The 27,368-nt window shown below is 38.8% G+C and overlaps 1 protein-coding gene across 2 annotated transcripts in view; it reads right to left on the bottom strand.

The window, feature by feature from the left end:
• Window positions 1–8,164: 8,164 nt before the first annotated feature.
• Window positions 8,165–27,368, bottom strand: part of TFDP1 (transcription factor Dp-1) — a 61,288-nt gene continuing 42,084 nt past the window's right edge. For both annotated transcript variants that reach the window (XM_063459588.1, XM_063459594.1), the window contains exons 6-12: window positions 24,246–24,411; window positions 24,011–24,157; window positions 21,217–21,285; window positions 16,886–17,037; window positions 14,900–15,066; window positions 10,589–10,670; window positions 8,165–9,404 (exon numbers count right to left, since the gene is read on the bottom strand). In XM_063459588.1, coding sequence (XP_063315658.1) covers window positions 9,254–9,404; window positions 10,589–10,670; window positions 14,900–15,066; window positions 16,886–17,037; window positions 21,217–21,285; window positions 24,011–24,157; window positions 24,246–24,411 — 934 coding nt within the window. In that variant the 3' untranslated portion in view covers window positions 8,165–9,253. The remainder of the gene's footprint in view (window positions 9,405–10,588; window positions 10,671–14,899; window positions 15,067–16,885; window positions 17,038–21,216; window positions 21,286–24,010; window positions 24,158–24,245; window positions 24,412–27,368) is intronic.

Here is a 27,368-nt window from a genome sequence, read left to right on the forward strand (position 1 = left end):
GTGTGTATATGGGTGGGAAGTGTATGTGGGGGGGGGCAGTGTATGTGGGGGGCAGTGTGTGTGGGTGGGCAGTGTGTGTGTGTGGGTGGGCAGTGTGTGTATGGGTGGGCAGTATATGTGGGGGGCAGTGTATGTATGGGTGGGCAGTGTATGTGGGGGGGCAGTGTGTGTGTATGGGTGGGCAGTGTATGCAGTGTGTGTATATATGGGGGGCAGTGTATGTGTGTATATATGGGTGGGCAGTGTATGTGTGTATATATGGGTGGGCAATGTATGCAGTGTGTGTATATATGGGGGGCAGTGTGTGTCTGTATATATGGGGGGGCATGTGTATGTGGGGGGCAGTGTGTATATGGGGGGGGGGCAGTGTGTATATGGGGGGGGGGGGCAGTGTGTATATGGGTGGGCAGTGTATGTGGGGGGGGGCAGTGTATGTGGGGGGCAGTGTGTATATGGGGGGCAGTGTGTATATGGGGGGCAGTGTGTATATGGGGGGCAGTGTGTATGGGTGGGCAGTGTGTAAATGGGTGGGCAGTGTATGTGGGGGGGCAGTTTGTGTAAGGGTGGGCAGTGTATGTGGGGGGGCAGTGTGTGTATGGGTGGGCAGTGAATGTGGGGGGGCAGTGTGTGTATGGGTGGGCAGTGAATGTGGGGGGGCAGTGTGTGTATGGGTGGGCAGTGTATGTGGGGGGGCAGTGTGTGTGTATGGGTGGGCAGTGTATGTGGGGGGGCAGTGTGTGTGTATGGGTGGGCAGTGTATGTGGGGGGGGCAGTGTGTGTATGGGTGGGCAGTATATGTGGGGGGGGCAGTGTGTATGGGTGGGCAGTGAATGTGGGGGGGCAGTGTGTGTGTGGGTGGGCAGTGTATGTGGGGGGGCAGTGTGTGTGTATGGGTGGGCAGTGTATGTGGGGGGGCAGTGTGTGTATGGGTGGGCAGTGTGTGTATGGGTGGGCAGTGTATATATGGGGTGTGTATGGGAGGCAATGTGTGTGTATGGGTCTGCTTACCTGTACAATCTGCTGTTTTCTTCCTCCAGCAGCAGTGGGGCAGACAGGTTCCTTCTCACCCTCCATCCATGCTGTAAGTGTGTTCCGTGTGAGAGGGAAGCAGGGGGTGATGTCACTTCCTGCCCCGCCTCCCATCCTCACACGGAGCACTAAGCAGTAAGCACTGAGCAGAGAGAGAGAGGAGACCTGGCAGTGAGAGCAAGGTATGCTGCCAGGTCTCTCACTGGATGGGGGGGTTGTTTACATAGTGATGGGTTGCAGGGCCCCTTCGAGTCATTATGGGCCCCCTGCAGCCTTTTAGTGGATTTGCTTTTGTTTAACTCCTTCTGCTGTGGAGATCTCTGACCTCCACAGCAGAAGCATGGCTGTGCTGCCGGGCCCCTGACTGACTCGGGCCCTCGGTCCATGACCGATCTGCCCGACCTGTCAGTCCGCCCCTGGGTGGAGTTAACCCTGAGAGGTAAAAACTGCAATAATTACATTTGCAGGGTTAAGGGACCTGAGACACAGCACGGAGACCACTTCAATTAGCAGAAGTGGTCTGGTTGGCTATAGTGTCCCTTTAACATTTGCACATCAGAAAAGTTTAGGCAAAATATTCTAATTAGAAAAATATGTTTTGATTTTTTTCCTATAACAAAGAAGTACCTTAGAATTCAGCAACAGTAACCAATCAATGACACTTGGCCAGTATAGTGCAAGTGTCATCACAATTCCAAATTCACAAACCATTTTATTGCTGGTAATGCTGTCGACGTCAGGAAACAACATCAGGTTGAAACTGGGCCTAACATAATTTAACCGTTAATATATGTCACGCTCGACTGGCTGATATGACAAAAAAAAATGAAGCTATAGTTATCGCTACTTGTGCACATATGTAAGGAGAGCTGTTTGTGGTGTTCATTCTGCTCTTGGGTATTGATTAATTGTGAAAACATTTTTGTGTCAATCATTATTTTACTGAATTTTGTGCAGTTCAATACAGAAAGGAAAAAGGAGTTATTGCAAGTATACCATTTTCAGTATAATAGATGGCATATTAACATTCAAGCGGACTGTCACATTTTGTGAAGGAAAAATGAACACGCTAAACAGGTGTGTAGGTTTGGTAATCCGCATGGGGTGGTTGTCTAGCATTAAGCCTAGTATGCGAATACAAACCCCCTTCACTCTAAACTGGTAAGTTTTGTGTGTGATTTACTAGACATGGTAGATGTGTGAGTATCCTTGGTTTGGAATTTCAGGCTAGGAAATACAGTAAGGCATAGAGCCTTGTATAAGAGACTGCATAGGTCACCATTAAAAAGTAAATGAGGGAAACTTGTACTGTGCATGGAAACTTAAAAGACCACTATAGGCACCCAGACCACTTCAGCTCAATGAAGTGGTGTGGGTGCCAGGTCCCTCTAGGGTTAACCCTGCCTGCTGTAAACATAGCAGTTTCAGACAAACTGCTATGTTTATATATGGGTTAATCCAGCCTCTAATGGCTGTCTCATTAACAGCTGCTAGAGGCGCTTCCGCGCTTCTCCCTGTGATTTTCACAGTGAGAAGACGCCAGCATAGGAAAGCATTTCCTATTTCTCATAGGAAAGCATTTCCGCGCATGCGCATTCAGCCGATGACGTCCAAAGGAGGAGGAGAGTCTCCAGCGCCGAGGGAGCCAGGCGCTGGAGAAAGGCAAGTGTTTAAGAGTGCTTAAACGTTCCGAAACATGCAGGCTACATGCGCTGTGGTGGAGTGGTGGAGCGCGTTCAGAGAATAACTGATGAACATAGTTCTTTCAGAGCTAATATAATGGCCAACAATTCTTTGTTACCAATATCATAGTTACGCTCCGCTGGTGACAACTTTCTAGAAAAGAACCCACAAGGATGCAAAGGTGTATCCTCACTCTCCCTCTGAGAAAGAACAGCCCCTACCCCTGTCTCAGAGGTGTCTACCTATAGTATGAAGGGTTTGCTAGTGTCAGGATGTACCAATATGTCAGCAGGGGCGAATAATTTCTTAAGAAGCTTCTTTAGACCATATAGTACAGTTAGCCCCCTTACGTGTCATATGGGTGATGGGGGCTATCACAGTAGAGAAACCTTTGGTAAATCTCCTGTAGTCATTTGCAAACCCAATAAACCTTTAAATGGCTTTTAACCCATCAGGTAATAGCCAGTGTAGAACGGCTTCTAGTTTGCGAGGGCCCATCTGAAAACCAGAGGCCGAAATATTATATCCCAAGAACTGTACCTCCGTCTGATTTCTCAAGTTTGCAATATAGCCCATTTTTAAGCAAAGTTTGCAATACTTGCTTCACATGCCTATGAGGAGTCTGGAGATCGAGGGAATAAATGAGAATATCATCCAGATATACTAATACAAAAGTATAAATGTAGTCTCTGAGAACATCATTAATTAAATCCTGAAATCCGGCTGGAGCATTGCATAAGCATGACAAGATACTCATAGTGACCACTGTGTTAAATGCAGTTCTCCATTCATGACCCTCCTTAATCCTTACCAAAATGTAAGCACTCCTAAGTTCGAGTTTTGTAAAAACTTTAGCACACTGGAATCTGTGAAATCTGCATTTCTGAGGCCAACCCAGCATCACAAACTATCTAGCCTGATTTGTCGGGACAAACTGCATCGATAGATGCCTTTCAGCCTTTCCCAAAATCAGCCCAGATGGAAACACAAATCCGGGGATACTTCAAGGCATCGTTCCCAGGCCTGGAAGAACTCCTACATGATTGCTCAGCAGAGACTGCTGCTGATGCATCTCCCTCAGACTATTACAGGCCTGAATGTGGACAATGGGTCACTGATACCAAGAAACGTTGTAGCGATACTGCAGAGAACTACGCAGCCCAGATCCGCTCCCACAGAAGACCCGCAGGTTGTACACCTCAATCCTGCACTGGTACAATGAGGACCGGAGAAACAGCCAGAATTCTGGGCTCCACAACCTTCTCCTGAAAAGCCTTCAGAAAAATCATCTGCAACCACCAAACGTCCACCGAGATGTGTTTATTACTGTACAAGACATGATCCACATTATATCGGCACTGAAGGGCAAAACACCTTTGACTTTTGAGAACTCTTGTCTTACTTTTTTTCCCAAAACCTTACAAAAGCCACTCTCATGTGATGTTAAAGGGATTCTATAGTGCCCGGAAAACAAAACAGTTAGACTAGGTTAGTCCACTTACCCATTTTGCCCTGAAGAATTATGCATCTTTAGACTACTACCTGTTCTAACATGCACCTAATCTTCGCATGTGCTGTTAAGTATTTAGTTTCACTTTTATAGTTTAGATAAATAATTCTCAGCATATAAAGGTATCCACAAGGACCATAGGCCACTCAATGCTCTGGCCTTAGATTATATATGCAAAACAAATTTTTTCATGAAAAGCAAAGTGCTCATATCTTATGTTATACAATCTACATTTACAGGTTGTTATTTTACCTCTTGTCAAATATCACCTATTTGAATGCAATGTACCCCAAAAGTAAATATGAAAGAGAAAAAAAAAATACTCTGCATCAGAATGATACCTCACATCAATATCTTCCCACCTTCAGCAATTCTAAGAAGGGATGCTGGGTCATTGGCCAAATTTATAGGACCAATACCTGGTGTCAGGTGGACAGGAAATTCACCTCTTAGCAGAACATAATTCATTTTGTCCCATCTCTTGATGAAGCACCTTTATTCTTTCCATGAATTTAGTAACTCCTCTAATAAAGACCCATAAAAAAATGTCATGTTTATATAGGAGGGTACATAAAGAGGCTGAAGTTGAATATAAAAAAAAATAAAAAAATCTTGATAATCAAAGAGAAAGGTTTAGAGATTTTAAAGCATCTTGCAAAAGTTTCCATGATTATCCATTACTAGAGCAATGTTGTTAATCAGCTCATGGATGGATATAATCTTTAGGAAACCTTGGGCTCAACTCCAGACCTTTAAAACTCTTAATTGTTGAACTGCCGAACAGACTGGTCGCATCTGCAGGGAGCTCCTGGCGATATCAGCCTAAACGACCTAAAAACTCGGGGAAATCACCCCCCAAAGTAACCCAACTGCCCCCACACGAAGCAGCAATGGGCAGGAAAACCAAAAAGCCCAAGCAAGATCTGCCCAGGCAGGGCACTAGCATAGGAGACCTACGGCGGCGAGCGCACAGCGCAGCAGCGCCCGACATGGCAGCCTACATTAATGACTTTGAGGACTCCGACGATCTGCTCTCTGAGCCTGAAGAGATCTGTACGCCCGCAGTAGGGCTACCTAAGAAACCCACCACGAAACCTACCGTGCAGCCAGACACAGCCCCGGTCACGAAAGTCGAAATGCGGGAGCTGCTGGCGGAGCTCCGCCGGAACATTCAAGAGGACGTAGCAGATATGCGACGGGACATAAAGGGCCTTACGAGCCGCGTGGAAACCGTGGAGCAAAACTCCCACACGCATACCAGGCAAGTGGCCTCCCTGCAGCAGGAGATGCAAAGACTGCAAAAGCAACACTTAAAAGTGGACCAAGCCCTGGCAGCAATGGAGGATTCACGAAGAGCCCAGAACTTGAAGGTCAGAGGCATCGCGGAATCGGTACCAGACTCCGAACTTCCTCACCTCATGAGGCGCCTGGTGAGTAAACTACTACCACCAAAGCAAGCCAAGGGAGTAGGCCTCGACGGCATATTTAGAATCCCAAAGCCGCCAACGGCCCCAGCTACAGCAACCAGGGACTTAATAATCAAACTCCAGAAGCGACAGGACAAGGAAGTGATAATGGCCGCCATCAGACACACTACCCCGCTCAATTTTGAAGACATGACTCATTTTACTCGGACTTGTCCAGGGGGACTATGGCCTGGCGCTCCAACCTCCGGCCCTTCACCACCCTGCTCCGCGAGCGCAACATCAACTACAGATGGCGCTCACCCCACAAGCTTCAAGTGCTGCAGGGGGACTCCACATACCTCATAGGGGATCTGCAAGAAGCGGAGGCTCACTTCTCCACCATGGGTTTTTCGGAGGATGCCTTGCGACGACGCCACACGACCTTCAAACCGCATAGGTGGAACCCGGCTACCACGGAACCCTTTGTTCCGGGAGGACCCACACATGCTACATTGACTGCAGCCACCACCTGAGTGCCTTAGAAGGGGAAGGCCAAGCCTAACCGGCCACTCATACCCTTACCATGTTTTCTTTGTTTCCTTTACACTGCTACTAGGTCTATACTACTAATATGTTTATACTGCTAATATGTTTATACTGCTAATATGTTTATACTGCTAATATGTTTATACTGCTAATATGTTTATACTGCTAATATGTTACTGCCTGATCTTTGTATTGTTAGGGATGATGCCTACTTGCAGAGCGCAATCTGGGGACATATTACACACAGAGGTTCCCGCTCTCTGGGGACCCCATCTCAGTAGCCACACGTGACCCTTCCCGCCATCGAGACAGCCCAGGCCGCTTAGACGGCGGAAACCCGCACATAGCCAGACACAGCGACTCCCCGTCCGAACTCCACCAGACACGGCTGCCCTACAAGCATAGAGCGGGGTATCCCGCAGTCTTCCCACATCCCTCACCCAACACTCTGGCCCTGAGTCAGTCACTCGTGTACACTCCCGCAGGGGGCCCCTTCATCTTAACCCTCCAACGGGGTCCATGATGCTATATGGAGATGAAGGAGGATGTAATATCCCGCTACCCATTCAGGCCCTTCAGGGCAAACAAATACAAATATAGCGCTGCTCAGTTTAGGAACCACAGAAGATAGGAAACAGGTCCGCACAATGTAGGCCGAATCTGGGAATATTTTGTATTGCATGCTGTGCCTTGGGTCACTTGCACGCAGTTCCATATAGTGCACATGTTGAACCATAAGCTTACTGCTCCACTACACCCGAGCATACACAAAATTAACGTGACAGTGCTTCGGAATTAGCATTGAGTACCAAACGGCTGCTTATGTACGAATTTGTTGGCTTCTAGTATTCCATTATTTATGTTTCGTTATGCATGTTTATAAAACTTAAAATTGTGTGAACTCGCATGCCACAGGCACAATGTTCTGTACCTTGAATCGCGCTCTTGTGGCGCTTGTTGAAATGATGTAACTACCTACACAACAAAAATAAAGAATTAAAAAAAACAAAAAACTCTTAATTGTTGAGAAACACTCCAAACATTCCAGCTCTCTGTAGAGGTTATGATGTCAGTAGCCAAATCTTTTTTTTTTTTTTCTTTTTTTTTTTTTTTTTTTAACAGTTTGACTTTTTAACTGGGACCCACCGTGCACTGCTCCCTATTCCAATACAGGAATGTCAGGTAACAGAAGTCTATGCTAATGAATGTTGTAGAAGGAGAGAAGGTTGAAAACTAGTTTTAAAAAAGTGAAATAATTCTGTGTAGTGCTGCCTGTTCTGTAGAGTGGATAAAAACCTTTCAATATGCAGTGATGCCATCTGTATTAGAAAAGTTATAATGGATGAATCTGTTAAGAAAGAAAATATCAAGTGTGTAGAATTTAAACAACAAATGGTATTCAGGAGTTTGTTAGTTTGTTAGTTACACACAAAATTCAAAAGCTGTCATAATTGGGAGCATCCAATGTAAAACAGAATTCAGTATATAATGGTCCCCATGCAAGCTGCATGTAGTTAAGGGTTGATTTCCCTATTTATAGTGAATACAATTAAACTTACCTAAAGTAGATGTGATTCTCGAATTTTAGGTCCATTTAAAGACAAAGATTTAAGTGATGGATTGTGGTTCAGAGCTTTTAGTGCGTGACAACAAATGTTAAAACTAGGTATGGTTTACTTCTCATAGAAAAAGTATAAAAATAAAAATTTTAAACTCTTTCGCATGAGATCAGTTTAGTGTACAGTTAATAAAAATTTTAAGGTAGCAAATTTTGGAGGAAAAAAAAAGTGATATATGCAAAACCTCTGTATTTAGCATTGAAAATGATACATTCAACAGATAACTTTCTCTGTATTTGTCTTAGTTAGAATTGTGCTTAAATCCCTGCACCGGAACAGGTATACATAAAACAGAAATTGAAAACAGTGTATAGAAAATTAAAATCAAGAAAATCTGTTAGAAAAACAATGAGCTTCTTCAAAATGCCCATGCATGTTTTATTAATAAAACAGTGCCAAGTTAAACAAATCATTTAATAACTCTGTATAGTTAATAAAATTACATAAGTGTTGTAGTTTATTTTATTTTTTTTACAATTTCATGTTTGTAACAAGCAGTCAATGGTAATTCTGCATTTTATGTTTAACTGTTTGAAAGTCACCAATCTACTGCCTTAAAATTCCTCAAAATATTAACAATAAAATGATTTGCAATTCATGGGTGGGATGGGGTAAGGTGTAAAACTGTTAAAACTATAATTTCAACCTTAGAATAGATTACAAGTAGAGATTTAGGAAACAAGTACAGAACATTTGTTCTAGTACACTTTTCTTTTTAAATGATGCTTATGTAAACAACTATAGAATATAAAAAATAATCAAAAGTTTGCCTGTAACAATCAGGCAAATCATACTATAAGCAACATAGAACCTTCAAGACATTTCAAATAGCTGCACCAGCACTGCAGAAAAACATTTGCAGGGTATTACTCTTTTCCCCACATACAGATTAAGAAGTATTGAGAAAAAGAAAAAAAAAAAAGAAAAAAAAAAAAAACTCCTATTTACTTTAATTCTAATCAAACCATCTGGGTGCAAGAAAAGAAATAATTACTTCTTTGGCCAAGGCATGATTTCACAAAACTATTTCTATTGCCATGTTACTGGCAATATTGTTACTCCAAATAAATGGTCATTTTGAGAAAACCCATTTATTTTTCATATTAGGACACCAGTTTATTTTATGACAAATACAAAAACAACTGAGAATATTGTTTTGAAAAATTCTAAATGGGCTAATGAAAACAAAATCAATTAAAAATAAATTACACACAAAAAAAAAAGCAAAACAAAAAACAAGGGAGAATATGTGAAACTATATAAACACTGCCACACCACAAAAATATATGTAATTTGAACATCCCTTGGTTGGTTATGAGAGTTAATTAACCTTATCAATATTTTGTTAGGAGTGCCGTTAAAAAGAATAAAAAAAAAAAAGAAAAAAGCAAAAAGCATACTCCTCCTTTAACAAACCAATAGATTCCTGAAGCTTTTAAATTGAAGATATAAATGAAACATTAGTCGTCGTCATCATTTTCATTAAATTCATCATCTTCCTCTTCGTCTTCTTCACCAATACCAGACACCGGGGTTTCCACTCTGGAGCTACTATACTGAGATCCATTCGAACTAGTTGCCAGCATTCCATCTGTGCAGCCAGTCATGTCACTGGAAAAAAAAATATATATATATATGTTCTTTCATTATACACATCTGTGTCACTGAATTCTGCAGATTTTAACTTCATGGGCACCGAAGCAAGAAAAGGAAAAGGACAATGGGAATCAAAGATATTGTAAGAGTAAAATTACATAGAAAGACAGGTAAGCCATTGTTTCGAACAATGTTAAACCTCACCTACTAAAACATATATCAGCCCTAAAAAAATAGTTTATGTCACATTCAGTTTCATTGCCATTGAGGAGTTAATCCACAATGCCACACATCCCCCCCTGGCTGTTACTATCATAACCTGCATGATAAAAAAAAAAAATTATAAATCAGATGTTAACTTGCTTTAGAGGCAGTCAACTCCTACTCTGTAAACTGAACTGTAATCACACACAGGAAGCACCTGCAGGTTTCTATAAAGCTATTAAGAGCAGGAAATAAATCCTAAATTAAAACTACACCGAATAAACAGATGTTTTAAACTTAGATCTCTCATAATAGGAAATGTTTATAAGGGCTTTGCAAGTCACATGCTGAGCTGTGTGACTTGAGCTATATAAACAAATAAAGTTATTAACTCATAAATGTAAGAGAATTAAGCAGGGAGACTGCAGGGGCATGATCTATACACAAAAACAGATTCATTAAGCTAAAGTTGTTTTGCTGCTTATAGTGTCCCTTTAAAGAGACATTCTATGCAAAGTAATCTTTACAGCTCACTAGAATAATTATGTTGGCTAGAGTGCCAGGATGAAGTGGACCCAGTACTCTAAACAAATGTCAGTCAAAAACAAACACTGATAATGTAGGAGTGCAGTAGTTTCTTTTAACAAAATCAACACCCCTTGCAAAGTTTATAGTGGAACTAGGAACTTTGCTGTCTCAATGCACACGCGACTGTATTACTGCAACAAATTGCTAAATTTATTTTAGATTTAAGACCACACAGATAACAGTTTAACCATGACTGTCCAAGTAAATGCTTGGAGTATACAATCTTGTTGCATATTTAGCTAATTTAAAAACAGAATAGAGCCATCAATTAGGAAGTGGAAATATATGAAATTCTCATCTACTATTGAAAAAGAAAAAAACATTTGCAATGAACTGAGAAATGAAATTATATTAGGTGTAATTTAGGGTCACTATAAGCAGATTAATTTGCATAAATAAATTCCCACCTGGCTGAAAACCTCCTGCCATTTGAAAAAGAACCTGATGAAGAGGATACATAGATATTGCCGATAGATCCCTGAGCCATTTCTGAGGTGGATAAAAAAAGAACACAAAAAAGTTATCAATATACATCTACATGCCAAGCATACAAGATAACGTACGGATTTGTGATGCAAACACATTTGTCCTGTAAATTATACAGAATTTACTTAACAATTCAGTTTCTAATTTATGGGTATTCTAGATATGACATCTACACTTTTATTTATATACAATCAAGGTTTACTCTATTATACTTTTGTACATATCCCCTAAATTGGTTTGAGTCTTCAGGACTGGTTTTGAAACCACTGTTCTAAATTCATTGTTACTTTGTGTGTGATCCATCCTAGTTGGAAAAAACACAAAAAGGAGGAGAGTACACAAATAACAAAGAAATTAGATGTCAAGATTGTTGGATCAGCCTTCAGACAAACAGTCTTTATAGAAAGCATGAAGGTACAACCTCTAGGCTGGTAAATAATGTCAGAAGGTATAAATAGACAAACATTTATTCCAGTAATGTGCCTTTAATAAACAAACAGTCTGTTTTCTGAACACTATACTCCCATACCAACCACATCTTGTCTAAATTATAGCTGAAATCATTTGCCTCCCATACACATCTTAAAGTGGCATTGTCACCCACCTAGAAATACTCATAATGACTGTTCGAATTTCCAACCCTGTTAAGAGATATACAAAAGTAAAGTAGTCCCTACTTTGTCTAAGTATATTTCCTACCTCAGACAATTCTAGATGGTCGTAGCACTGCCCAGTGTATAGGCATGACAATCCAATGCCAGTCGTCAACCTGTGATGGTTGTGGGGAGTTGTCCTTAATTATGGTGAACCACATCGGGGTCCTCCATAGACCTAAATGTTGTACTCTTTGAAGTGCCAGGAGTTAAAGAGGACCAGCCAGGAGTAGATTGCAGCGCCCATGATGGACAGGTTCAGTTGAGTACAACTCACCTTTGCCTGCCCCCTCCCAGCCACCGTACTTCAAGTGGTGATTACACATTCTGGACACATTCTTTTTTTTTTTGCAAATTCTGCAAAGACCCCAGTTGTGAGTGCCGATTTAATTGTATTTTTGGTGTAAAGATAAATTTGATGACAAGGTTGTTTTTTTTTTTTTATTTATAGGGAAACTATACTCACCAGAGCTACTATAGCTTATTGTATTTGTTCTGGTGAGTATAATTATTCCCTTCAAGGTTTATTTTTTTTTTTTTTTTTTTTTTTAAAGTAAACACCTTTTTTCAGAGAAACTGTATGCAGACATTCAGTGTCTTCACCCTCTGCATGGAGACACTGAACTTTCCTCATAGAGATGCACTGATTCAATTCATTTCTTTGAGGAGATGCCGATCGGCCAGGGGTGTGTTTGGCTTGTGCCGACTGCCCTTAATCTGCCTCCTTGATAAGCTCAGTCAATCCAATGCTTTCCTATGGGAAATCATTGAGATTGGCTTTGAATAACACTTCTGATGTCAGCCCAGCAGGCAGATCAGGGGCAGAGCCAGCAGCAGCAGACTGTAATGCAAATAAGAGTTTACTATATTTAGGGGGACAGATGGTGGTTTTAACACTCAGGTCATTGATGCTATAGTGTTCCTTTAACACCATGCAAGTAGCTTTGAACAAAACTGGCAACAAATGCATCAAATCTACCACAATGTAAACAGTATACCAGTGGGGAGTGGCAGGTTGTTATATGTGAACTCAATAAATAGGGTTGTGCACAAATAGACCACCTATTCTATACAAGATTCTACCTCCTCCTATATGGCTAAATGAAATAAGGCAGGGTGAAGAGGAAGGGTCATATGAAAGCTCACTAAAATTCTATCTATAGATAATTAACACTGAAGTTCTGACTCCATCAACTGTATCTCCAACCACTAGTTGAAGGATATATGAATGAATGAATGAAGGACACAATGCAACATGTTATAAAATTAAGAGTATCTCATGGTGGTGTATCTGGAAGAAAACCCTGGACATTTACAGTGAGAATTCTTATGAGCTCCAATAATTATTTCTATAAAAACTACAAATGAAATGTGTATATTTTATTGAACCTGCAGAATCACTAGATCCAAGTTGCATCAACTAAACAGTGCTCCTTATTGTTGCACCAAGGGTTAACATGAGGACCTGGACAATGAATTATCTAAAAGCACAGAACTTCAGTATATAAAATAAGTTAGTTTTGGTGTGTGGGGAAATTGGTGTATCAGCTTGCCTAGAGGTTTTACCTGAAAATAAATAAAACACCACGCACATACACACAATACTACTAATTTTTGTATTGAGTTCTTAGCACTTTTTACCTCATGATGAGCCATATAATCTGATATACAGGACATTTGTTAACTAATATAATTATATTTACCTGATCTTGGAGTAATATTTTCATTGTGGGATTTAGAATTAACCTGTTCCCTTTCTATTTACACCTTAGTACAGTCATTCATACTATAGTTTTAATATCTTGACTTGGATGCATTAAACATGCCCGATACCGTATTTTGTGAGGCAGCATTTATTTTAACATTTTCCATAAAATTTTGTATATAGCATTAGACATGTATCTCGATCTTATGCTTATTGACAGATAAACCTGGTTATATTTCCTTTACTCACACCGCTCTCTAATCACCATGCCATTTAGAATATATCTGACATATCTCTACAAATTAGGTGTTCGTCCTAATCTGGATTAAAAGTTAACCCCTGTATAGATCCAAGTGAGCCAATTATGTGGATTTACATAATGGTTTGGAGTACATATAAGGATGCTCATGTAAAATCGACAGACGATTTAGAACTTTATTTGCAAAGTATCTTCCTTTATGGCAGATAATGTACAGTATATTTATATTTTCGGCCAAATGTACACTGAATTACAATGTATTCATCCCAACAATGCGCATAGGTACAGGATTTGACTAATTTATGTCACATAAAGCTATTAATGACAACAATGTACCTGTGATGATCTATGTAAATGTAGCTATAGGCAAGGTTTTATCTCATATACATCATGTTTCCCCACATAATTCTGTGTCTTTATTCTGAACAGGGAGTATACAAGATTTTACATATACGGACGTTCTGTTTCTTTTAGACAATTCATTGGCCAATGGTACACTCACCTTGTGTTTAGATGATTATGATTTACATCTAGGCACATTTGAGCCAGTTGAAAGGGAGCACATGTATTCTGCAGGAAAATGACTATCCTTAATCCAGTGTCCAAAATAAATCATGATGTTATTGCCCTTATTTTCTTTGGGCATCAGAATTCAAATAATTGAGTAACTCACAGTGTGACATGGGCACATTGACTGTTTAGATACAAGTATGTAAACAAAAAAGGCACATCCTAAAGTCAATTGATTACAGCTTTTACAGAGTCTGGGTACTCATGTTAACACATGGTGCAAAACTCCGCTGGTTATACAATTTTGCACAGGAGCTCTAGATTTAAATAATCTCCTAAAGCAGTAACCGGAGATAACATATACCTACAGACACTTAGTTTGTAGTTTTTCTAGAAATAGATTATTGGAGCTCATACGAATTCTCACTCCACTTGTTTAGGGTTTTCTTCCACAGACACCACCTATATCATGAGATACTTTAGTTTTTATAATAGGTTACATTATTGTTGATTGCAATTAGTGGTTGATGAGGTCATAACGTCCATGTAAATTATCCCCTATAAGATAACCCTTTCAATAATCTGATACACCTTTCGTATGAACTGTCCTCTTTGCTGTGCCTCGGTTCATTCAGCCATATAGAAAGAGGTAGAGGATTGTTGGATAGAATAGGTTTATATTTACACTTCAGAAGCAAAAGATGTTAGATTTATATGGAGTCAATCTACTACAAGGTCATCACCTTGTAAATGTCATGTTGAAGTTTTATACTGTAAACTTAGGTGTTGACTACGGATGCATGCAAAACAGCATATATTATCTGTCCTGTGACATCACAGTGTCTCGCGAAATTGGCACTTGTCCTTTGTGTTCCTTTCCTTATGCCCCTTGTATCTTGATGATTAAACTCCCTCCTTTACTTGTATTATCTTATATTTTCTTCCTTGCACCAGATCTCACCAGTATCTGGTCACTTCTACTTTGTTCTCTGCTGTTTGGCCTTTTACATGATTCTTTTGACAAATGGATAGTGGGTAATTTACATTGGAATTTTTCCATTTTCAGTTCCTCTAACAAGTTTATTTTCAGTTAAAGATCACTCACCTGTCACATACGGTTCTAGAGCCTTTGGCACCAAACTCCGCGCTGTCTTTAAGTCTTCTGCTGAACAACTTCCAGATTCTAAACCACATGCCATCCCCATTCTCTTCAGTACTTCAATATCATCATGAATTTCAAATGTGTTGTCAAAATTAAAAAGGTATTCAAATCTAGCACCAAAAATAAAATACATTTCTGATCAACCCAGCAGACAAAAACAGTAAATATTCATTGCTATATCCCTCTCTCCAAAATTAGTATTTCATAAAGAAAATCTTTTTACTGAAATTCCAATGCAATCCAAATAAATATTCTAGGGACCACTTTGCTTTAGTATATATTTCCTATGCTTGACAAAAGGTGGAGCTATCAAGTTTTGTCATTTCCCCAAGCCATCACTAGTGACAACTGTAGGGGAAGACAGCAGTGCATCTATGAAGGATTCCGCAGTCTTGCAGGATCCACTATAGACTTCAGTGTTGTGCAATCACGCATCCACAAGAGTACAATACCGACAGGGGGTTCTGGCAGTGCCAGGAGCTGAGGAGAACTGACAAATTCATGTAAAAACAGGAAAATAGCACCTAATCACCAAAGTGAAAATATACAGCCTGAAGTATAGACAGTTCAGTGATAACAGTACATCTCTGATATATACAGTACTATTTTAGCAATCCAAAGACCAGTCATCAAAAGTAACTAATATTGTAACATCAAAATTGGAATAAAATAGTGAGAGCACGCAAGCAATAATAAAAGTTATCACAAGTGTAGGTGGAAACACTCCTAAAAAAAATATAAAGAGAGACCCAATAGGGTAACACAGTTACACATTTAATTTATAAAGATACACTACTGGTCTAACTCGCATGCTGCTGAGCCACTTTAAAAAGCTGGCTCAGACTAGAAGCTTTAAACGGAGGATACAGTGAATCCTTGTTAGAACTGGATACTTCCAATTAGTGTTCTCTATATTCCACCTTATGGAATCCAGGATGCAGGATATGAGTGGTAAAAACACGATTTATTGGATTAACATTAAAAGCCAACACATGAAAAAACAAGGAAATTCCACGTGTCACTTGCCACGTTTCGGCAGGTAGCCTTTCTCAAAAGTGGTTAGTTCTGTCCTCCTCCAGGGTCCTGTTTATAAATGTAGTTTTGACGCCTTTTCCGTGCCTCCTTCCGCTTTCATCATCATGCGTCAGATGCTTTCATTTTCGTGCATCCTTGCGTAATGACGTCTTGGCGATATTGACGTGATGACGTGTGAACCGGAGATTCTCAAACCGCCATATTTAGAAGTCCGTTCTTGACGGTAGTTAAATATAAAGTAGGGCACCATACAGTATTTATATCAAGATATAAACAGAATTTTGATCTCCACAATCATATCTTGACCATCTTTTGAATTCGCAATATTGATATAAATACTGTAAATAGCTGTAAGACTGACAGAGATAATAAGAGTAAGCCTCTATCCCTGTAAAGCTAACTAAATAGGTAAAGGAGAATGATAATCATCATCTTTTACCGTTATTCTCTTTTACCTATTTAGTTTAGACAATGTTTAAACTAATGGTACAAGAGCTAAAATGTTTTGAGAAATAAGCAGGGACTAAGCAAAAAGCATGCAGAGTTTTTCCTCCTCCTCAGTGTCCTTACATACCATTTTGCTTACGTGCAATATTTCTCCATCTGAAATCAGAAGACTGCAAATACCAGTTTTCTGATCTACGGTCTCTCCCTGTTGCATGTATATTTAAAATATCAACAGTGGAAAGGACTCTAATGTAATTAAACACAGAGATTGCCAAGTGCTCTTATTTATTCAAATGTGTATTTTTCAGTCACAATTCTGCATTTGTAATCCTTGTTGACAGTCTACATAAACCCTTAATGTAATGACAATGATATCCCATTGTACAGCACACCGAAATTTGTTGGCGCTATACAAATAATAATAATAATAAGAGTACATTAACTTACTTGTCATTAGAAATGCTACAGTCAATAACTGTTTTCTTGCTGGTGTTCACAATGATAAATGGTAAGTGTATAACTGAATTGGATGGAGGAGGTCTGTTGGCCAATTGTTCTGCCTGACGATTTCTTTGAACCAGGTTTTTGAATGCAATTTGCTAGAAGAAAAAAAAATAGAAAATTATTATAAATTATTATTACTAAATTACTGCACAAAACCAAAATAAGCGGTACCACACAATGTCAGATTGACTGCACAGAACTTTAAAACTGGATAGAAAAACTCTGATATTGTAACTGTTCTATGTACAGGAAAGCCAAACATTTAGTCTGGCTTTAGCAGTAGTCCTGTAGTACTGTTGAAGGCAAGGGACATTTGATAACGAAAACGCTTCACTATTACCTCAGCTTTTTCCCATCTAAAAAAACATCTAAGCAATTTCCCTGCATACATAGCAGTTCAAACTGTATACCGGGGCTCAGATATAATGGACCACGGATTATTTGCATAAATATACAAAACCTGGCATTTTTAATAAAGAAAAAAAAAATAAGTCATGCCTACATCATAAAAATGTAAGGAATCTATTTACAATAATGGTAATTTTTGAAACCACTGTAACTAGGATTACCCTGCATACACCAGAACATTTCCTACCCTTTGCTATACTTTTTCCTCCCTATCAGATTTTTTTTTCTTTTTTTAGTCGATGTTTGGAGACCATTGGCCAGTTGCAGGTTTATATTACTGCACATTCATCGTCGGTGCCTTAGAGAGATGACACTTCTACAACTATTGGCTTTCATGTCTCTGCAATTGTCACACAAAATAAAAAAAACAGAATATTGTGGTCTTTATATTAAATGTAAATCTGTTTTAACTCAAATCCAGGTCTCTTACACACTACAGTAGTAAATCTGACATGCTCTGCAAGCATACCTTTCAAGGAACATGTGAATTTAGAAAGCTAGCGTTAAATACAAAGCTTAATATTTAAATATTATAATTTGATCAAATTTGCAGGATAACAAAAGTTAGAAAAAGAACCCTGTAATTTTTCACAAGCACAGAGAAAGGTGGGGAGTAAAAAATTAAAATAAAAATGTTTTTAAAATTCCTTATGCACATAAAGAATAATGTCTAATATACATACTTTAAGCCAACTAGCTCAATTCTAGAACTGGGAAACTCATGCATTGTGCTCAACTGATTTATTTTCAGATTTGATATTTTGTCACAGTCTGACACAATAACTCTAAATTCCACCCCACCTTCATTTCATAATGTACAGTTTTACAGGATTCACATCTGAGGCTTTTAGACGTGAATATTTCTTAAAGGGAAACTACAGTGCTAGGAATACAAAGTTGTATTGTACTATAATACCCTCTGCACCCCCACCCTATAGCCAATAAAGTGTTAAAAGCTTAATGGATTTCAGCACAAGTGTCCCCCAGCGCTACGCAAGGCTCCGCCTACACCAACTAAACCTAATGCACATGTGCAGCAAGCACATTAGAACTTCCCTATAGGAAAGCATTGAATCAATGCTTTCTTTAGGGGTCTTAGGGAGACGCATGTCCTTATGCAGAGTGCGAGGATGTACAGTGTCATTTAGCGGACCTAGAAGCACCTATGAACATGCCCCTGCAGCCTCACTGCTCAATCCTCTGCCACCTATTTAGGCTCTCTTTATTTCAAGTTTTGTTTAATTAAGATTTTCTTATCCCCTGCTATGTTAATAGCTTGCTAGACCCTGCAAGAGCCTCCTGTGATTAAAGTTCAATTTAGAGATTGAGATACAATTATTTAAGGTAAATTACATCTGTTTGAAAGGGAAACCAGATTTTTTTTTCATGCAGCCTCTGTCAATCATAGCTAGGGGAGGTGTGGCTAGGGCTGCATAAACAGAAACAGTGATTTAACTCCTAAATGGCAGAGAATTGAACAGTGAAATTGCAGGAGAATGATCTATACACTAAAACTGCTTTATTTAGCTAAAGTAATTTAGGTGACTACAGTGTTCCTTTAACCCTGCAAGTCAAATATTGCAGTTTCTCATCAACTACAATTATTATAATTGCAGTGTTAAGAGGACAGGGACACTGCACCCACGTCACTTCAGTGATATTAAACGGCCTGGGTGCCTATAGTGCCCGTTTAAGCATGACCATATTTTAGAATGTATACTATAAAGTAGGTTTAAATATCTGCAGACCTACAGACTAAGTGGAAACACTGTTGGATTTAAACCAGTCATTGAATCTGCTAATGTAAACAATTAAAAAGCCTACTGTTCTTCAGAGGTGACTTTTTTTTTTTTCAAGACAGAATGCTTATGAAAAACACTGTTTCATTTAAGTACTAATTCAAAAGACAAGACAAAATTAAGACTATTTTGTCTAATTTAAAAGTGTAACTGCAAGGACTATATGACTTTGCTGATTTGAAGTGGTCATGGTGCCTGTACATGCAGAGTTTCACTACAAACTCTGCACATACAGAGATAAACCCATCTGCTGCTGGATAAGTGAGTGACATCAGCAGAGGAGGATCATGCTGAGGGAGAACTTATTTCCCACAATTAACTAATCCAGATATATATATCCCAAGATCTCCATACAGGTTGCAGAGATTCACAAAAGGGTAAATTGAAAAATAAAAATGTAAATAAACTTATTTTTTTTTAACCCAGCCTCTAATTTTTAGTTATTGGTTTGTAAAAGGCACACTGCTTAGATCATACATGTTAACCAACACACTTTTAAATGTATGATGGTCATGCTCTCTGTAGAGCAACAAAAAAAAAAAAGGCAGAAGTATTTATATTCTACCCTTTGCTGCGCATTGGCTAGTATGTTCCCTTCCTGAACAGCAGCTTTTCTTGCTTTCTTCACGATCTTTCACCAGGAATATATGCGCACATTTATTTCCTCAAAAAAAGGAGCGTTTGCTACTTCTACAAGACACATGGAATAATGAAAGAAGCATACGATACTTTCGATCAGATGAACGTCACTTCATTCTACGTCACTGCCACACCCTTCTTGGGATCCAACTAGCCTCCCTAACCCACCCAACACTGATAACCCAAGCACCTACTGCTACTTCTAAAAAAATACCATAAAATAAAAAAATATATATATATATACACACACACACACAATAATGGTGTAGTATTTAAAATAGAGTTTAGCGCTGATTACTAGATTGCACTCACAAGAAAAAAAAAAATTGATTGCAGATGTAGAAAGATATCTTTGAAATTGGAATCTTCTTTTCTTCACTTTTATCCCTTATGATTTTTCCATTGTTATTTGAGGCAGGTCTGGGTGAAGCTTTAATGCTTGGTTTTGCATAGGGCTGCAGAATGTCCAGGGCCGGTACTGACCAACGTCCCCTTCTATCTACCAGATGGACAAAAAGTAAGAGAGAAACCTAGCCTTGACTCAACAGATACGCATGCGCAGAAAGGACCTCTCTAACCTGCCGAACACTCTACAATGACCCAAGCATCTACTGCTACTTACCATTTTTGTGTCCTGACTGTCCTGCCAGGTCTTCATGTATGGCGCCGCCATCTTGGAAAATCTACTATGGCGGCGCACTTGAATTGTCTGCTTCTGCCCTCCCTAGGGCGTGCGTGAAAACATGTGCATGCTCTACGCATCTGGATCGTGTATGCGTCAATGGTAAGAGGCAATGATGCAACGCTGGAGGGGTGCGAATAAGAAATGGCAACCAATGAAAAGTTGACAAATGACAAGGAACTTGAATACAGCTCCACCTTTTGTCAACCTGTTTCTACATAAGGAGAAGTAGACCCTACTTTTCCTTATTTATAACTTTAGAAAACAACGGAATTAAAGCGGTGGGACTTTTAAATGGTCACTGAACAGAAAGTTATTTTTTTTTTGTTTTTTTTTTTTTTACTATTCTATACTAAAAATCAAAGTGATGGCAAAAAATAAAGCTAAGGAAATACATGTGTGGATATAAGGAAAACAACATCCTTAGATGGCAGGATATTCTGCAAATAGTGACATTTTAAACTAGCTAGCAAAGTATTTGTTTTAAGATAAAGAATCAATCAATAATTTGCTTAACAGCAATTTTGTAGATTAATAAGCATACTTGCCAACAAAATAAAGCTTCAATAAAGCCTTTGTATATTCTAAACAAATAAAGAGGTAATACATATTGATACTTAATTATGTCACGATTGGTTGGTGGATTCTAGCACTGAAATCCAATTCCTAAAATTAATTTCCCATGTGCCACAGTTTGAGTATAAACATGCAAAACCTAAACATTTAACTAGGTTTCTTTAAATTACCTGTAGAATAAGTTCTTGCAGCTGAGACTGTTTTTGCTTTATTCGTTCAAGACGCCTTTGTCTCTCCACCTACATAACAAGTAAAATAATATATGTAAGACCTTACACTTAAAGACTGCATACATTGTGTCTTCTGTCTAATGCTTTTTAGAGATGTGTGTAAAGCAGCTGTGGCAACTGACATCTTTACAAAAGAAAAATTACAACATTTTGTTGCAATAATAATTAGTTTTTGATAGCTTGGTAAGAAGTTTTAGGATCAGTTTAAGTATGGAGATGGCCACCCAGGAATTGCCTAACTGCAACCCTACTTTCCATCAGTTCTACAAAAAGAAAAAAAAAAAAAAAAATACATCAACATGGGCAAATGACATCAAGGGCCAATGAGAATATGAAATGGAACTAAAATCCTACTATTCTATCTTCAAAGTTATGTTTGACAAATAAAGAGTTTAAAGGACCACTATAGTGCCAGGAAAACACTTGTTTTCCTGGCACTATAGTGCCCCGAGGGTGCCCCCATCCTCAGGGTCCCCCTCCCACTGGGCTGAATGGAGAGGAAGGGATTAAAATGTCCTCTTTCACCAGCGTCAGGCGGGGAACTCTCCTCCTCCTCCCCCTCCTCGGCTGCATGCGCATTATCAATTCTTTCTTATGGACGCTGGCATCTTCTCACTGTGAAAATCACAGTGAGAAGCGCGGACGCCCTCTAGCAGCTGTCAATGAGACAGCCACTAGAGGCTGGATTAACCCCATTATAAACATAGCAGTTTCTCTGTGCTGAGTTACAGGGTCGAATATAGCATGTTAAATTTTTCAGTTTTTTCACATTGAAATTCGACAGATTGGTTACGTTGACTTTGAGACCGTTTGGTAGCCCAGGAATGAGAATTACCCCCATGATGCCATACCATTTGCTAGAGTAGACAACTCAAGGTATTGCAAATGGGGTATGCCCAGTCTTTTTTAGTAGCCACTTGGTCCCAAACACTGACCAAAGTTACCGTTCAAATTAGTTTTTTGTATTTTTAACACACAAATATTAACGCCAATTTTGCCCAGTGTTTGTGACTGAGTGACTTCTAAAAAAGACTGGACATATACCCCATTTGCAATAACTTGTGTTGTCTACTATTGCAAATGGTATGCCATCATGGGGATAATTTTCATTCCTGGGCTACCATACAGTCTCAAAGGCAACGTAACCAATCTGGCGAATTTCAATGTGAAAACCTGTACATGAGGGGTACTGTTATACTCTGTAGACCTCGCTGAACACAAATATTAGTGTTTCAAAACAGTAACACGTATCACAATCATTGTATCGTCCGTTTAAGTGCCATTTGTGTGTGAAAAATGTCACTTTCACTTATATCATCGTAATACATTTTACTGTTTTAGAAACACAAACATTTGTTTTACTCGGGAGACTTCGCTGAACACAGTGTACCCCTTGTACAAGTTTTATGGTGTCTTGGAAAGTTACAGGGTTATAGTGCTAGCAAATTAAATTCCCTGGACTTTCTGCCTGGGTTGTCAGGCAGGTGTAATTAATAAAATGACCTAATTATGTAAAAATATTACATAAATATATATGTAGAATTTTTATATATATTTATACACTGCTCAAAAAAATAAAGGGAACACTTAAACACAATGTAACTCCATTGATTTCCCCTGTACATAGGGGGTACTGTTTTACACGTGAGACATCGCTGAATACAAATGTGTATTTTATTGCAGTAAAAGCAAACCGTATTACGACATTCACAGTTAAAATGTCATGTAGAACTAAACTGCTTATTTTCTCCCATTTTTTTTTTATTTTATTCATATTAAATTATGTTTTATAGCTAAATATTTAATGTTAAATGAAAGCCCTGTTTCCCCTGAATAAAAAGATATATAATAATAAGTGTGGGTGCACTTAATATGAAAGAGGTGAATTGTGGTTGAACAGACATAGTCAAATGTACACATGAGGTGATCAAAACAAAACATGGAATTTGACTAAGTCCTTAACGGTTAAGCCAAGATAAGTCAAATGCAGACAAACATTGCAGATGAAGAGGAGGAATATTTATCAAAGTGTTCTGAAAAGTGAATTCAATTTTATTTTTAAAGTACTTATTGAAATTTTAATTTTTTTTTTATTTTTTTTTGTGCAATAGATAGTGACATTATTGTCCATGGTAAATTTTACCCGATCTGACTGACATTTTTATTTCATACTATTGCCATATTTAGAGTGGTGGAAAAAGAAGAAGCAAAACAATGTAGATTTATGTTATTTAAAATAATAATAAATATTTGTGGCGCAAACTAAGCAAAGTATAAAAAAAACTGCTGGACTGATTTATTAAAACGTGCCAAAAATTAAATGTAAAAAGTGTTGGCGATAATTGTGATTCTCCTATTGCTCTGTATAATTGAAAGGAAACAACGATGCAGTCGTCTAGTTGCACGATAAAGTGGTGTGAAATATTACATTTAATTCTATTTCACATATTTGTTAAATACAGGGATAAGAAGACAACATTTACAACAGGCCGTTCCTCTTTAAGAGGGTTATTTCTCATAATGGTTGTTGCGCTTCCTCATATAAAGTTTAATTGCATTTTGTCTAAACAAGTATGCTATTTTAACTGCCAGTGCTCATCATCATTTTATAAACCATTTAAAAAGATAAATAAAATCTAGTCCAGAAAAAAAAAAGTCAGCTTTTTTTTTTTACCTATTACACTTTAAATGGCTAATGAAAATTAATGAATTTCACACAGAAAACCATGTATACCTCTAAATTGTGACATTCCTGAGCAGAATTTGTAGGTAGGCCAATCCATTTTATTTCTTTTTTTTCCTTTGAAATAATATTCATTGCCATAAGTACATTTAAGGCATCATAGACACGTCGTCTTATATTCTTCTGGTCATAAGCTTGCTGGAAAACAAAAAGGTTTTTTGTTTTTTTATTTTGTTTTATCAATCTTTTGAAAAATCATCAAGCTGTACAGAACTCATTGACTTACTGCATCATTTGGTGATATATGATTATCTGCTGAACTAAACTCTGCAACCAGCTCATCTGCCACTTCATTGTATGATGTGGTACCTTTCTTCTGTACTTTCTCACAAACCTTCATAGAAAAATGACGCAAGCCCTTGCCATTCTTTTCACCCTTCTTATTTCTTTTTCTGTGGGGGAGAAATATATTTATAGAATAAAACTTACAAATAAATCACTTTTATCAAAGTTCAGTGTATCCAATTAAAAGTTGTAGAACACAACAGTTTGAGTATAACCGAAGCAAGGATAGACCGATAATTGGTTAATTACTGATTTTTTGGCAAATTTCCAATAACTGTTACTGGCCTTGTATTAGAGGGGTGCACTTGAATATTAGAACACCACTAGAGCTGTTTCCTCTACTTTAATATATTTTCCTGGTCATCGTTCTGTTAGATATAGATTTGGTGAATGTTACCCTTTGTGCTTTAGAACCAGAAAAGCGATACTCCATGCACATTGCTACATGATTTCTTATAAATAGGATACTATTACTGTTCCTGTATCAAGGATGACCTCAAATTTAAAATTAATCTTTACAACTATTTCACCAGGGAGAGGACTGCCTGACAAACCCCTGCTGCAAATCATGTGATCGTGAGGGGACCTTGTAAATATATTTTACAATACACACATTGATGGTTCATCATTAAAAAAGCACCTTATTTAATGGTTTCATATCACTATTTACAATAATGATTGGGTCAACTTTTATTCTAGCCCTTCAGGACTCTTAAGCAGTATTCAGGACGCAGAATATATGCACTTATATACTTTTAAGTTTTATTCCCAATATAGGTATCTTTCAGTACATCACAAGTTTTGAAATTGCACTTTAACCCCTTAACCCCTTAATGACCAAACTTCTGGAATAAAAGGGAATCATGACATGTCACACATGCCATGTGTCCTTAAGGGGTTAAAGCACTGACTGTATTGCACCCAGGACCTGTAGATACAGTGCACGCGTTGCCATAGGAACACGTATGCAAGACGTAATTCCGCCATGTCAGGGTTAAACATGCATTGGCCTCTGTAGAACGCCAGGTCCATCCGCACTCTCTGAAAGGCAAGTGATTGTATTATTTTTAATTATCTTTTGCTTATAACCATTGATTCATAGAGGGGTTACAAGTTTATTGGCCCTGAGGAAAGTCCCCAAATGGGACTGATAGCGCAACCTTCCTTCAAGTAACTTATTTCCACACAGTAATTTGGCATTCATCTAGATATGGATAAATAAAATTTTTTAACCGAACTGCATATTGAACACATTGGAAACAAGAGTGCAAGGAGGAAATATACACACACACACTATATATAGAAATAAATACAAATTATGTGTGTCATTTCATTCTAACTGTATTTTCATATTTATATATTGATATCAAAACTTACAATGAAATATATACACACTTAAATTCTACATGTAAATGTATTTAATATTTTTACATAATTTTATGATTTTATTAATTACAATTTGAGGGATAACCCATGCAATTTATTTTTGCAAAATCCTATTTAAACCTGTAACTTTTCAAAACACCATAAAAGTTTTACTTCAATGAACCAAAATTAGTATTTTAAACTTATATTTTAAATATAGAATTACAATTATATCAGCGAAAACTGCATGAGGTTTTTGTGTGAAATATTCCACAGAAAAAAAAAATATATGAACACTAACTTTGGTCAGGGTTTGTGACTAAGTGGATACTAAAAAGACTGGATATACCCCATTTCGATTACCTTCGGTTGTCTACTTGCAAATAGTATGCCATGATAGGGGTACCTCTCATTCCTGGTCTGCCATATGGTCACAAAGGCAGCATAAGTACAGCAAACCAATCTGGCAAATTTTAGTGTGTAAAAATTGAAAAGGGGAAAGCCATACATTTAACCCTGTAATGATCCAAAACCCCATAAAAAAACTGTACATGTAGTACTGTTGTACCTGTGAGACATCCCTGAACACATATGTGTGTGTTTTAATGCGATTAGCTTTGCTTGCAATATGACATTCACAGTTAAAATACGCAGAACTAAGAAAATATCAAGATTTCTTAATTTTCACAATTATTTTTAGTATTTTTCATATTATATATAAATATTTGATGTGAAATAAAAGCCCTGTTTCTCCTGAACAAAATTATATATACCGTATATACTCGAGTATAAGCCGAGTTTTTCAGCCCATTTTTTGGGCTGAAAAACCCCAACTCGGCTTATACTCGAGTCAAGGTCTGTATTATGGCAATTTGCATTGCCATAATACAAACTGGGGGGAGAGGGGGGCTGGCAGAGCTGTAACTTACCTGTTCTGCAGCTCCTGTCAGCTGTCTCCTCCTCTGCGCCGTCCGGTCAGCACCTCGGTCAGCTCCCAGTGTAAATCTCGCGAGAGCCGCGGCTCTCGCGAGACTTACAGTGTAAGCTGACAGAAGAGCAGAACGGACGGCGCAGAGGAGGAGAGAGCTGACAGGAGCTGCAGGACAGGTAAGTTACAGCTCTGCCAGCCCCCCTCTCCTCCCCACTGAACTGCCACTGGACCACCAGGGAAGGAGAGCCCCCCTCCCTGCCATATATCAAGCAGGGAGGGGGGACGAAAAAAAATATATATAAATAAAATAAGAAATAATAATAATAAAAAAAAATTAATAATAAAAAAAAAGGGGGTATAAGGACCACTATGGGAGGGAGGGGGTGGGTTAAGGACCACAATGGGAGGGAGGGGGGTATAAGGACCACAATGGGAGGGAGGGGGGGTATAAGGACCGCTATGGGAGGGAGGGGGGGTATAAGGACCACTATGGGAGGGAGGGGGGGATAAGGACCACTATGGGAGGGAGGGGGGGATAAGGACCACTATGGGAGGGAGGGGGGGATAAGGACCACTATGGGAGGGAGGGGGGGATAAGGACCACTATGGGAGGGAGGGGGGGGATAAGGACCACTATGGGAGGGAGGGGGGGGATAAGGACCACTATGGGAGGGAGGGGGGGGATAAGGACCACTATGGGAGGGAGGGGGGGGATAAGGACCACTATGGGAGGGAGGGGGGGGATAAGGACCACTATGGGAGGGAGGG

Source organism: Pelobates fuscus, chromosome 1, assembly GCF_036172605.1.
Source record: "Pelobates fuscus isolate aPelFus1 chromosome 1, aPelFus1.pri, whole genome shotgun sequence".
Lineage (NCBI taxonomy): Eukaryota > Metazoa > Chordata > Amphibia > Anura > Pelobatidae > Pelobates > Pelobates fuscus.